Source organism: Macrobrachium nipponense, chromosome 15 (genome assembly GCF_015104395.2).
Source record: "Macrobrachium nipponense isolate FS-2020 chromosome 15, ASM1510439v2, whole genome shotgun sequence".
NCBI classification, from domain to species: domain Eukaryota; kingdom Metazoa; phylum Arthropoda; class Malacostraca; order Decapoda; family Palaemonidae; genus Macrobrachium; species Macrobrachium nipponense.
This window is the reverse complement of record NC_087208.1, coordinates 34,631,066-34,644,597: the sequence shown is the minus strand read 5'-3', so window position 1 is coordinate 34,644,597 and position 13,532 is coordinate 34,631,066. Positions and strand designations below refer to the sequence as shown.

The window sequence follows — 13,532 nt, the reverse complement described above, 5'->3', positions numbered from 1 at the left end:
CTCTATGCTTTTTATGCTTTCATGTGAATGTTTGTGCATATCCAGTAATAATAATAATAATAATAATAATAATAATAATAATAATAATAATAATAATAATAATAATAATAATAATAATCTATCCGATTCCCTTCAGATTTCTAAAAGTATTTATACTTTAATAGTGACAGTTCTTGTAAATGCTAGAAAATCAAGCCTGCAGATTATACGATGGTACCACTATGTAACCCAACCCAAATATGCACTCACATTATGCGAGGAGATACCCAATACCACGGCAGCTCACTGGGCAAAACCCAAATCTGCAGCAACATTGAAGTTTTAAATTTGAATTTTGCTTAGTGAGAAGAGCTTCAGAAAACTATATTTCCAGTAAACATTATAATCTACAAAATAGCTGCAGTAGTACATGTTCCGTCATTAGATTCAATGAACAATTATTAAACTTACAAGACTGAGTAATAAAATTTTGCTAGCAAATGATACTGTCCTCCGTTTCTAGCCTCTACCTACGACTATTTATAGGAAGAGCCTATAGGCTACTGGCACGTAACCCTTTTCTCCAGAATAGTATAAACGTGCGCGTCTACTCAACACATCCTGTCCCTACTCAATCCCAAGTGGCTTTCCTCATCCTTAACCTTGGCAGGGCACTGTCTATCCAAGCGTCCTGTAATGTATCCTCCTCCTCCTCCTCACTCCTCCTCCTCCTCCTCCTCCTCCTCCTCCTCCTCCTCCTCCTCCTCCTCCTCCTCCTCCTTCCTCCTCCTCCTCCTTGCCTATGGGAAATTCTGAAGATGTAAGTGCTATTAGTCCCCTTTGCATTGTTGTTGTTTAATTTTTAAAGTAAGTCGTTTAGTCTCATGGCGCCTTGTTAATGTCACGAATTATCCTTTAAAATTACTTGCGCTTACGGAATCTCATGGTAGACCGAATAGAAGGTATGATCAAATACATATTAACAAATAAAAAAAGTTTTCATATATAAGCAGAAGTTGGAATATTGAATATCTAAATATAAAACCTCCAATTTTCCAAAAGCTTTCGCTCTAGAAAATTGCTATGTATTCGGTACAGCTCTGTTGTATTAACTAAAGTTCTTTTTTTTTCTTTTATACTATAATATCTAATTCTCTCTCTTATAGTCCTTTCATTTAAAATCAAATTAATAAAACTTTATCTAGCCTTATGCTTGTTAATTTCACTGCAAACATGAATTGGCTTGTACATAATTAACTCAAGATTAACATTGCTTGAGGTCTTATAAATTTATTATGAAATTAAGATAGTGCTACTGAAATCTACTTAAATGCCTAAGCATCGCAACTCAAGCATAAACATTGTTTATCTTGCTTTTCTTTCCTCCAAAATATTCCAGTGACCATATTATTTTAATTCCACCTCTACAACAAAAAAGTAAAACAAAGAATCACACAACAGGTCTGAAGCAAACCCATATTATCTCCCACATACTGGAACAGTTCTTCTTCTCATTAACGCCTCTTGGATGGTAAATAAAAAAAAATAAAGGCAAACCAAGGGTCATGTTATCCCATGTCTGGGTATCATAGCCTAAAGATGACACCAGCTCTTATTTTTTATCAGTTTGTGCGCTTCATCTCCGTGAAGTACCCAATATCCCTTTGTATTCGTCATATATCAATCTTTTAGGAACTTTCTTTGAATCCTTTTGAGAGAGCGGAAAGAGATGATACAGACAAACAAACAATTGTTGAAGATATCCTTGAGCACAACAGCCCAAGCAAGTCCTTTTTTTTCTTCTTTTTGTATAAAGCAGATGCCAGTTTGTGAGATAACCTTTTCACGGGCATTTTTGTTTTCCATGATGTATTCAATATTGCCATATTGTCTAACTAGAAATTCTAAACCTAAAAAAGACGATAATATCAAACTATTTTGATATAAAAAAATGTACCGCCTCAAATCAATGCAATACGGGCTTTAGAATGAAGGCATTTCCTTTTTTTCAATGTGATGCCGACAGTACCGCCATATAAAATGTCATGGGAATATAAAATCGTCAGTTAACATCTTACCACTCCCTTTCGGCTGCAGACGAAGCCGTTATATACAGCTTATGTATTGGACAAATAATCTAAGATAATACAAATGAAATCATTTTAGCCATATAAATGGCATAAAAATTAATTTATTTTATGATTTATAATATCTTAAGTAAGCATAAGTGAGTAATGTTACAATAAACTGAAATATTTTCGAGAGAAAATGTTGAAACTCAACCCCATCTTAAAGCAGACAGTAGACAATTAAACTGTGACGCGAGTAATCAATTGCAATGATTCACACTCAATACATTCATCACAGTGGAGCTATTCAGGTAATATATTGTCATTAGTTAAAGTTATTATATTAAGGATAAAAAAGCTGTTAATTTGCTGCAGCCAGAAACGCTGCTGTGCCAAAATTCGGTGGAAAACAACGAGCGAACAAAGTTGCGGGATGCTTGACAGATCGAAGGAAGTAGGATGGGCATTAGGGAAGCTAATGTGATGGTATTCGGTAATTAAGACCAATTTGCTGCCAAATATAAATCGCATGCCGTGTGTAATTGAAGGGGAAAGACCACCCCTATCACAGCTATAGACTGTGCACATTATCAAGCCTCCAAAGGAAGCGTCTAACTTTTTCTGAGGAGGGAGTACATTGTCTGGTGCAGTCGCTCTACCGTAGTGAGTCAGAAAAAGCGAGCTTGATGAAGGTAATTGGGTTTTAGTTGCCGTATCCGTTGGCCCCTGCAAAGTGTCAGTGGTTGAAAGGGCCGAGCTTATCAAACCCTTAGTCTCCTCTCGTCGTCTGTGTATTTGGTCTCTGCCAAAATCTGCGTCAGTGGAGCCTGTGGTGGTGTAAAGTACTAGCCCCTATAGCCTCACTGCCGGTAGGGTAGGGTCGTTCAAAGCCTGTCTTAGCGAGGCAAAGTGAAGGATTACGTAGAAATTATTTGCTAGAATCGAAGAAAAAGATAGCATAGACCGCTGAAACAAAAATTATGAATCCATGTAACCTAGGCCACCAAGGCTATTGTACAGCGTACCCCCAGTGTAGGTCCGTAGCCTAATAAGTAAACATTTAGCAGACTGTTCTGATTACCATACTAATTAAAGGCTTTTAAAAGTGAAATTAGTGATAGGTAGAGTAGGCCACTGTGCATTAATGGTTAATCAATGCTGGGTACTGTAAGTTACACTTGCAGTATTTTATTAACTTAAAAGCCCAATTATTTTGTTGAGTGACCGTGACACCGGGAACCATACAAGAATTGTCAGTTTTTCTTTGCTAGGGCTGTTGCGTTCACCACCTTGTTAATTCCACAGAAGAGCTCTGCACAGAGGTTGTCTGTTAATAAAATTTGTTGACTGAGCCTTACATAAAAGGGTGTACGTATATAATTTAGTACGAGTGAGGTAATTTGAGAAATTTACCATCTTTTGTGTATAGTTTCACATTTATCCCTGAAGGGCTGGTGCTGAATAATCATATACTCTTCACTTGCTTGGAGATGTTTTGTTCTCCCATCCTTAATAACTTTACCTAGAATGTGAGTGTTAGTATGCAATAGGAGGATGTCTACCCTTTATCAAAATTGACTTCAAGGATTTTTTTATTTTAGGTGTTTTAAAGGAGATAGATCTCTTTTCTCCTGTCTCATAAATTTGGATAAGTCACATCTTTAGGAGTTGTATTTTAGAACATTTGGTTCAGATTATTTATTAAGTGTCTGTGCCATGACCTTTTTATGCCATAATTGTTTTAGATGATTTGTTAGTCAATTTGTTTTCTTGAAGTATGTGTGGTTTGGAGCATTTTTCTAAACTACTTTGGTTATAAGTGCATTATACATTTACAGTATAACGAAGATACTGTACTGTAATCCTCTTGAAATGAAGGAAGAGAATTTTAACAAGTTCAGTTATCAGAAGTTGCTCATTTTAATTCATTTGAGACCCAGCCAATTCAAAACGGCTTTATATGTTTTCCAGTTTTGTATTTTCATATCTTGCTCATATAAGATTAACTCCATAAAGTTAGAATTATGGTCTTACAATAAAAAAGTTTATTCTTTAAATCCTTCCGCTCAATACACCTTGTCGTTCAGTTGAGATGTATTGATGCACAGCATAATTGCCCGGAACATTTGTATATTCTCTGCAGTGTCACCCAAGACTGGGCAAGTGTATCAGTCATGCTCAACCAGTTATTGTGAGACTTCCTCAGTCTCTTTTGATACCTTTATGTTGAGCCATTGCAGAGGAACTTTGGGTGGCTGAATGTGTTGTGACTCATGAGAGGAATCCTGAACAGTTGCATTGTGTCTTGAATGGAGCAGTTACAACTTTGATTGCTTACAAGTCATACTGTATGTGGTAACTGAGAAAAAATCTGCCAATCACAGTGCAAGTGAGTTGGGTACTACTGCAAAGCCAGGGAAGGCAAGTAAAAACTTGATCTTGAAGTAAAAAGTGTGTAGGGAAGAAACAAAAGACAAGATGTCAGTTTAGATGGGAGATATTCTTATTTATCTGATTCTAGACTATGTAATAAGAGTCAAGCCTGCAATATCCTTCCAGATATTAATAATGAAGGCCTTACCACTGTTTTATGATTAAAAAGATAGAATAGAAGGCTTAGGTTGCATTGGGAACATTAGTTATAAGTACGGATGTCTAGTGAGAGAGTTTTTAAATACGAGGTGATGTTTGCTTTACAGCAACACCAGAAGAAACCGCAAAAGGGGTTGCTAAGATATTTCTGGAAATCTTGAAGTGATAGATTTAAGATGGTAATTACAGCATAAAGCAAATTTTGAATACGTATTAAGCCTCCTGTAAAAGTATATCCAAAAAGGCATTACTCTTTCTGAAAGAATAGGCTACTGTGCCAGGATTCAAGGCTGATAAGGGATTTGCATTACTTTTCAATTTGGAAAGAGATTTCAATCTCACATTTATTTGGATGTAATTGTTCTGAACAGCATCAATGACCTAGTTGTCGCGATGCTAGATTAATATAGTATCAATCAATCAATCAGTATTTTTCTGAAAATCCAAAGGAGCAACTATCTGTAATGTACAAGTCCAGCGATAAGTTGTGGTGGACGACGACATTAGCCTCCAACTGTAAACTTCAAAGTGGGCAAAGTTTTCCTATACTCTGTTTTTTTCCATCTGTCCATCCGCCTGAGGTGGTCGCGCATGGTAACACTGCGTCCCGGTCTTTATATAGTTACGCTATTTGTAAGTTTTAGGTAAATAAAAGGATATCTGGGTGCACATTTGCAACTGAAAAGTTTTAATAATTTACTGTATACGATTACACCGTTAATATTCGAAATAAGATATCATTTAAAGCCCGGGACGCAGTGTTACCATGCGCAAACACCACAGGCGGATGGACAGATGGAAAAAAACAGAGTATAGTCTGTGATTGATATGCCAGGTGAGAAAAAATCCTAAACTAATTCTTCCTCATCACAAAAAAAAAATGCTTTCATTTATCCCATGACTATGGAGGATTGTTTTGAGAATACGTATTAAGATGTTCCTGCATCCTGAAACTACCTCTTATCCAGTCTTTTGGATCTAGGTTTCATCTCTACTGCCATATCTTATTATCAAGGCTAGATGACAAAGAGCTAGACATGATAGGGCAATGGAGATTTTGAGGAATGTAAAAGTAAAGGATTCAATAGACCATTTTGATGATGCTGGGGATTAGCAGCAGTGTCAATATTAAATACCTTGTATGGAAAGGAATGTTATGAAATGCTTCCTCAGTTTCACCAGCTTCCCTTTCAAGAGCATCCTGAAGAATGTCACGTTGTCTCATTAAGTCAGGTTGATGGAGTTTGACGAAGACGTTATTGCTGAGCTGAGGGTTTAATGGCAATCAGTCAGGCAGGAGTATGCAACAGAGTAAGAGGTTTTGACAGAAGATGAGGCAGAAATTGTCCAATTGTTAAACATAAAGTGTCTTTGGAACTACATGAAAAAGTTGATCTTGTCATTTCCAGGAGTGTCTGTGATCCATTCAGACCTGCAGTTATACATAAAAGTGCTGTTAGATAAGCCAGCGATTTCTTTGATCGTATTCTTATTTGCCAGCTCTTGTAGCCATTTCCATTTCATGTGCATCCTAACTCTCTGCAACCTTTGACATTATGGCAAGGAGACTCTCCCCATCCATCTTTCAGTGCCTCGGTTGACATTTAGGGGAGCTGCCCCTTCCCCACTCTACACCAAGTTTGTCACCCACTGACCCTGACAGCAGTTCCGTTTCCCATGTTGTATTTTGATTGGATCGTTCATGATGGTTTTGTTGAGGAGTTTGACTGAACTATGTGGGAAGGGAAATTGTAGTACAGTATACGTAGTACTGAATACAAAATGAATTGTACACTTTTGGTATTAATATGTACGTTTTTAAGATGAATTTTTTTTGAAGATTTATGTTTTGTTTGTTATTCTTTGTGAAACAGCATATTCCAGTTGTAATTGATGTAAGAAATCATTTATGTAGGCTGATTGGATGGATTTATTACTGTCTCTATGAATTTAATGATCTCTTTTCTGCATTGAATGCTCATTAGTTTGCAATCTTTTTCTCAATTCCTTATCTTGATGGAACTACTGACCATAATTGCCGTCCTTACAGGGTCAATGCCTACCATCGGCCCTATGAAGCTCTGGCAGTATTTTTTTTTTTTTTTTTTTCTTTTATGCATCCTTTTGACTCCAGCATAACGGATTTCTGCCCTGTTATTCTATACCTGATTCCTGTGGCTGCTTTTTCCACTTACCTCTCAAACTTTTTGTAACTATCTTGCCCCAGTTTTCATGAATCTTTTCATGGAGGCATATCAGACACCAGGGCTCTTCCCTTCCTTCTCACCAAACTCAGTTGATCAGTTTGACAAAGAACCTTTACTTCACCCTCTGCCTATATATGCCTATTCATTTTATAAAAGTATGCAAAATTTTATTTTCTTTAATAAGGTAAATTTGTGTACGTGCAAACCCATGGCAATACTTTATTATACCATTACCTGTAATAGCAGTCTTCTCCACAGATAAGGCTAGCATAAATTGCAGTACATAATAGAATTTATGTGGAATTAACAGCGTGGATATTTTTATTTGATGTTTAATCCTTTCGACATAAAAAGGAAACGAGTTTGCATTGATATAATCCATGAGCACTAATATACGTACAGTATACAGGCGTCCCCGGGTTACGACGGGGGTTCCGTTCTTGAGACACGTTGTAAGCCGAAAATCGTCGTAAGCCGGAACATCTTCAAAAATCCTAAGAAAACCTTACTTTGAATGCTTTGGGTGCATTGAAAACTATGTAAACTGCATTCTTATGGCATTTTTCATCAGAAAAACCTTCAAATATTGATTATTTTGCATTTTTGGTGTCATATTTCATCTGCCAGATGAGCATTGTAGGCGTCGTAACCCTGGAACATGCGTTGTAACCCTGGAACATGCGTCGTAACCCTGGAAATAATGTCTGATAAATATAATTGAAAAGCGCTGTAACCTCGGAACGTCGTAAGCCGAGACCGTCGTAACCCGGGGACTGCCTGTATTTGGTCATGTATTGTAAAATGAATAAACTTCTCAGAATTAGATTTTGTGATTAATTCCTCAATATAATTGTCAAAGAAATTTTTGTCTATTTGGTTTTGTAATTGTCTTCCACTGAACATACTACATATATGAAATAGAGGAAATGTTTTACGAATGCAATAAACCGTAGTAATTTTGTCATATAACACAAATACCATTCTGTAAAGGAAACTGTATGTAGCATTTATTTACTGATTCATGCATTTCTGATCCTCCACCTAATTAATGTAGTTTCATAAGATATTGACTAATGTCTTTTCATTGAAATCTGTTAACAGGTGTGATGTAGGGAGGTGTAGTTCTGGGCTACTGAAGAGTGGCCCATGATGTCTGCCACACGCTGGCCCTTACAGTGGGGACAACTATTGTCCCTACTTCTAAGTGTCCTGCCATTTGTGATAGCTGAGGACTGTATCATCCCTAAATCCTTTCCACATTTTATGACAGGTATATTGTTGAATATTCATGTTGTAATAGTTTTCATTTAGAGATTGAAGAGTCATTGCATTTTAAAAATTTACGGGATTAAAAATGTTTGCTGTACCCAATACAGTATTTTTGTTTGTTCCTACACAAATACAAACCTTCAGTCTTTACATAGGATTGTGCTCACTCGTGAACACGAGCTGGAACAGCTGTTGCCTTTCAGCTCCCATCGAGTCAAGATGTCTGCTACAATCTCTGCCTGCCTGCCATTCAGCTTTTTTTGTTGTTTTTTTGCTTTGTGATATATGAGTGTGTTTATTTGTTTGCCTTATATCTATACAGTAATGCAAACCCCTAACTTGCAACAGCTTAGGGAGAGGAAACTTTTGGTTTCAAGGCATTGTCCTGGCAAACAAACTTTGTATATACATAATTGGTTCCTCTCCTTGTTAGAGATATGTAATGTACATAATTGGTTCCTCTCCTTGTTAAAGATATGTAAACCTATGTACTTTGTGTGCATCATGCAGGAAGTATGATTGCAACCAATAGTCCTGTAGTGAATGTCGTGTCTGGCCTTCCAAATGTTTGGTGAAATTTGCCTGGGAGGAGAAAAGAGAGAAGTAGATTTCTCCAGTGTCATTAGGATGCAATACAGTACTCTGCCAATGACACTAAGGATTCTCTCTGATTATTTCTCGCCCCTGCTGTTGTTACTCCTAAGGGAGTGGTTTTCTCCTTTGATGTCTCCTACTGCTTCGTCAGTAGGAAGCCATTGTAGAACAGTTGACCGGTTTGACTTCTTTCAGACTGTCTGTTTGCTCGGAGTGGGAAATTATCCTTCTTGGGCAAAGGGAGATTGCCTCTCGACCTGACTTGTTTTTTTAGGTGTTGTGGAGCCCCTAGGACTCCTGGGGTAGTCAAGTGTTGAGGGTTTGACCTACCACTTGAGGTGCTGCCACTGTAACTGTGACTACGGTTCCTACAGGACTGCAGTCTACGGTTGCGGTGTCTACCAGTTCAAGGGTCCTCAGTACGTCGGTGATACATTCGATCATGCTTTCAGTAGTGTGCCCACTAGTGTTATCCCCTACATTGTCTTCCCTTGGTGATGTCTGTCTCCACACCCAGCTAAAGGTCTTTACAATTATGACCCACCTCAGCCACCCCTCATTCTGATACCTTGGCTGAAAGGCAAAGTGGAGTACAGACCGACGAGTGGACAGGGCTTCCCCCTTACCATCAATAACTAACTACTTTGTTTGAAAGTTAATGGCTGTTCCAGCTTGTGTTTGCAAGCATAATCCTATTGAAAGACCCTCAGGTTTGTATGTTATAAAAAATACAAATGTAAGAAATTTAAAATTTTGTTGATTTTTGTAGAAATTCTTTAAGAAATCACTTCCTGTGTGTTACAAAGACTGCATCAAACATTTCTTTTACCATAAATCCATCACTTTATGGTAGCCTAGTTGTGTATATAGCTCAGATTTCAGATACATTCCTAAAGGAGAATCCCCACCTTGATTTGTTTACTTACAGGCTCCAAAGTCCTCTCAGTGGCAGAAAAAGTCTTTTTATCCATAAGTATCTACCTTTCAAAATGACAACTTCTGATGTTCACTCTCAGAAATTGGCATGCCACTCTCTTGTTTCATACATATTCCAGCCTGACCTCTGTTTCAATTCCATGCAGATAAAAGCCTTGGCTGTGTTTTTACTAACTTGTCATTAACATTGCTGTACCTTGTCTTTTGTTACTGATTTAGGTATTGTTTATTTGCCACATTTCAAGTTTTCCTTTATGATTTTCATTTTTCCATGTCTTGTTTAGCTCAGTTGCCTGAGGATATGTTTCATTTAGAATACGTTATCTGCTTGGCTATTCTTTACAATGCTGCAACAAAGATGTATTGGTACTTCTAGAAAAAGACCCCATTTTAGGTGTTGTGCTTGGACTTGAGCAGCTCATGGTCAGCTGCTATACAGCCATAACAGTTTATGACATAGATGAGGTTTTAGTGATGGGAGGATGTCAGTACCTTAAAAAGGAGTAGAACTGATAACAGATTTTTTAGCAGCTGACATCTGGTCTTCATGGAGCAAAGGTTGTCACATAGATTACTGACAACTGAAAGTAGTTTCTGTCCAAGAAAGTTATTGAGCAACAAGCTTGGAAGAATAGGTAAAAAAAATTTCCAATTGTTAAATAGCAGTTGCTTATCTAAAGTGTCCAAAAAGCTCAGTTGTTACAACTGTGTCATCTGGCCAAAGATATTTGTGTGAAGGAATGTTTAAGTAATAACGTCTCAAGTTTTATGCCCAAGAGACAAAATACTACAGGGAAATGACTACAAGAGGAGAATAAGTTAAGTACAGGTAGTCCCTGGATATCGGCAGACTTGGTTAATGGCAATTCGGTTTTATGGGGCTTGTCTAGCGCCATAAAGGGCTGTGGTTTGGTTATCAGTGCCATAAGGTGCCAATAATAGAGTTATGGCACCATATCATACCTAACATAGGTGCCATTAACCGGTTATAACCAATGATTGCCTGTATATCTTAGTTTACCCAGACCACTGAGCTGATTAACAGCTCTCCTAGGGCTGTCCCGAAGGATTAGATTTTTTTTACGTGGCCAGGAACCAATTGGTTACTTGGCAATGGGACCTACAGCTTTTTGTGTGATCCGAACCAAATTGTATTGAAAAATGAATTTCTAAATACCAGAAATAAATTCCTCTGGTTCTGCACTGGCAGCAGCAGGGAGCGAACTCAGGCTACCAGATTGATAATTAAGTATGCAACCCACTCATCTAGTGAAGACCTTCAAGAGGAGGAATCAGGTTATACACTCAGAAGTGTTGATCCATTGTGACATTTTTGCATCAACATGTAGTACATATACCATAAATGTACGTACAAGTGTTTTCCAAAAAGACTAAAATGTACATGTGCAGTTTTATAAAGGATTCTGTATACAATAACATTGTGTGATATCTCTCTCTCTCTCTCTCTCTCTCTCTCTCTCTCTCTCTCTCTCTCTCTCTCTCTCTCTCTCTTCTCAATCTCTCCTCTCTCTCTCTCTCTCTCTCTCTCTCTCTCTCTCTCTCTCTCCAATAATTTTGTTTACAGAAAACAATAGGAACTGAAAGCTGATAAGTAGACCTGTGGAGATAAGGTTTTAAAGATAGAACAGCCTGAGTGAGCTATTGCTAGCAGCACAGGCTTTAATAAGAAACTGTCTCCTAAACAGAAGACAATTGAAAAAATACTTTTGAAGCAAAGAATAAAATATTTCCAGTTAACACCTTCACATTTATCTCTGTTTATAGCGTATAAAAGGTTACTCATATATTATTTAGAATCTTAAGATTCATTTAGTGCAGTATTACTGTACTACTATTATTATGCATGTAATGTTGTACAGTATGTATTAGTTTATGAAGCGATGTATTACTTACTGTAATTTCATGGTGCTGTGGTTTTTTTGTGCGATATAATACAAGTAATTTAAGTTAATCTTTCTTATTTTTCAGTGGACATGCAAGAAGTTAGCTCTGGTTTGTGCTACAAATGCTATGGTGCCCCCACAAAACAACAATTCCAGGTACTTTTACATAAACTAAGACTAGGTGGGTTAGGGTCTATGATGATGTATGTGGACGGCAACCCACGGGAATTCAACAAAGACTGCGGTGAATGTGAAACAGAAAACTTTATTGAAGTTGGTAAAGATGGCGAGTTGAACACAAAAGCTGAGGCTCAGTGCCGTGAGTGTGATTCAGTGCCTAGCGGATCATTATTAGAACTTTATGTCCGCATGAATCCTCAAGCACAGGTGCCACTGGAAGGTGAGAATTTATGTCAAAGCCTGCAGGACATCCTCCCTAATTTTAATGTAAGCCTTAATGTAATCGATAAAAAACCAGATGCTGAGGCTTCTTCTGGCTGTGATGGTGGCTTTAGTGTTAATTTTCCCCTTTCTGGAGACACTTGTATTGTAAATTCCACTACCTCTACTGGAGAAACCCAGTGTGTGGTTCCAACATGTTCAGATGGTATTATCTCACCTGGAATGTCAGTTGAAAAAGTTGAACACAAGTTTCTTCCTTCCAGTACTCCTGAAACTTGTGTGTGGCAGTTAGAAACCGAGCAGAGGAAACATTTGACTTTAAAGTTTTCAGAAAATATTCGACCACATTTAACAATCTTTGAAGACTCCTTGTTAAATCCCAAGTGGGACATTGAGTGGTGTCCATCATTTCCCAATGAATTCATGTTTGAAACGGAGGCTGATAAAATCTTCATAGTGTATCGTAACCTTCAGAAACTCACAAAGAAAGGAACATTCTCATTATCAAGCCAAACAGATCTTTGCCTCCTGCCTCCAAAGCTCGAAAATGGGAATGTTGAATTCAAACATCTTGACTCAGGCACGGTTGCGTATTATTCTTGCGACAAAGGCTATATTCTTGTCGGTCCCAAGGAACTTCGATGTAAAAGTCAACCATGGGATAAACCTCCAATTTGTCTCCCTGTTGGTGAGGTAAGTATATTGAGGTAAACTATTTTTATTATTTTATATTGCATATTGATACAATGCATAGAAACATTTAGATCTAAGAAACCTTCTGGACTTGTGGATCCTGTGACCAACATTGATCATTTTTCATATGAGGGAAATTCCTTTATGTAAAGTAGTGTATGTAGTAAATAAGGACAATCCTTTTTACTTAGGTTTCTCCCCAGAATGGTGTTACCGTCAATAGTATTTCAGAAAGCTAATCTTTTCATTTATCTACTTATAGTATTCATAACAACTGAGGCACAAGATGTAATGGTCACTACCTGTTTATTGTACTTACTGTAATGACATTTTGATTGCCACCTTTATTTACCAACTATTTCTTGTTGCTTGGTGTGTTGTCATTTGCTTTATAGAGTGGAGCTTTATGTTTTGTGTTAAGAGTGGAGGAGTTGATTTTTTAACCAATGTTTAGTATGGAAAGAGAATTGATTAAAGTCTTTTCTCTGATGACCCACAAATTTCTTTCAGTTTGCTGTAGTATTTACATTTTGAATTGAGTCCAAGCAAAGGCTTCGCTACAAGTTAAATTCTAGCTCGGCCTTTACATGTAAAGGAATCAGTTAGTACACATTGCCATATATTATCCAAGTGTTGAACTCAAATAAAAGGAAGAACTTATTTCAAGAGCATTAAATTAAGAGAGCCATTTAAGTATGTGCTAGTGAAACATACAGTTGATATGAGACTACATTCATTATACTTAGATTTGTCATTCCTGGACATTTTCTTACAAGACAAGACAGTTTAGCATGAAAACTTTACAAAATTTCTTCCATCTTTCACACCTCATGAATTTTCTTTGATATTTTTCATCTATGTATGTAATCATTTGTTTTTTAGAGCTT

At 37.3% G+C, this 13,532-nt stretch overlaps 1 protein-coding gene across 10 annotated transcripts in view; it reads left to right on the top strand.

Moving 5' to 3' along the window:
* The first annotated feature begins 2,206 nt into the window (after nucleotides 1–2,206).
* LOC135227079 (uncharacterized) overlaps nucleotides 2,207–13,532 on the top strand; it is a 37,920-nt gene continuing 26,594 nt past the window's right edge. For 5 of the 10 annotated variants that reach the window (XR_010317346.1, XR_010317340.1, XM_064266915.1 and 2 more), the window contains exons 1-3: nucleotides 2,207–2,359; nucleotides 7,949–8,117; nucleotides 11,636–12,645. Coding sequence is in view for 3 of the 10 variants with exons in the window: in XM_064266915.1 (XP_064122985.1) it covers nucleotides 7,994–8,117; nucleotides 11,636–12,645 (1,134 nt within the window). In the remaining 7 variants the exon portion in view is untranslated. The other 5 variants (XR_010317342.1, XR_010317341.1, XR_010317343.1 and 2 more) reach the window with 5 other exon arrangements.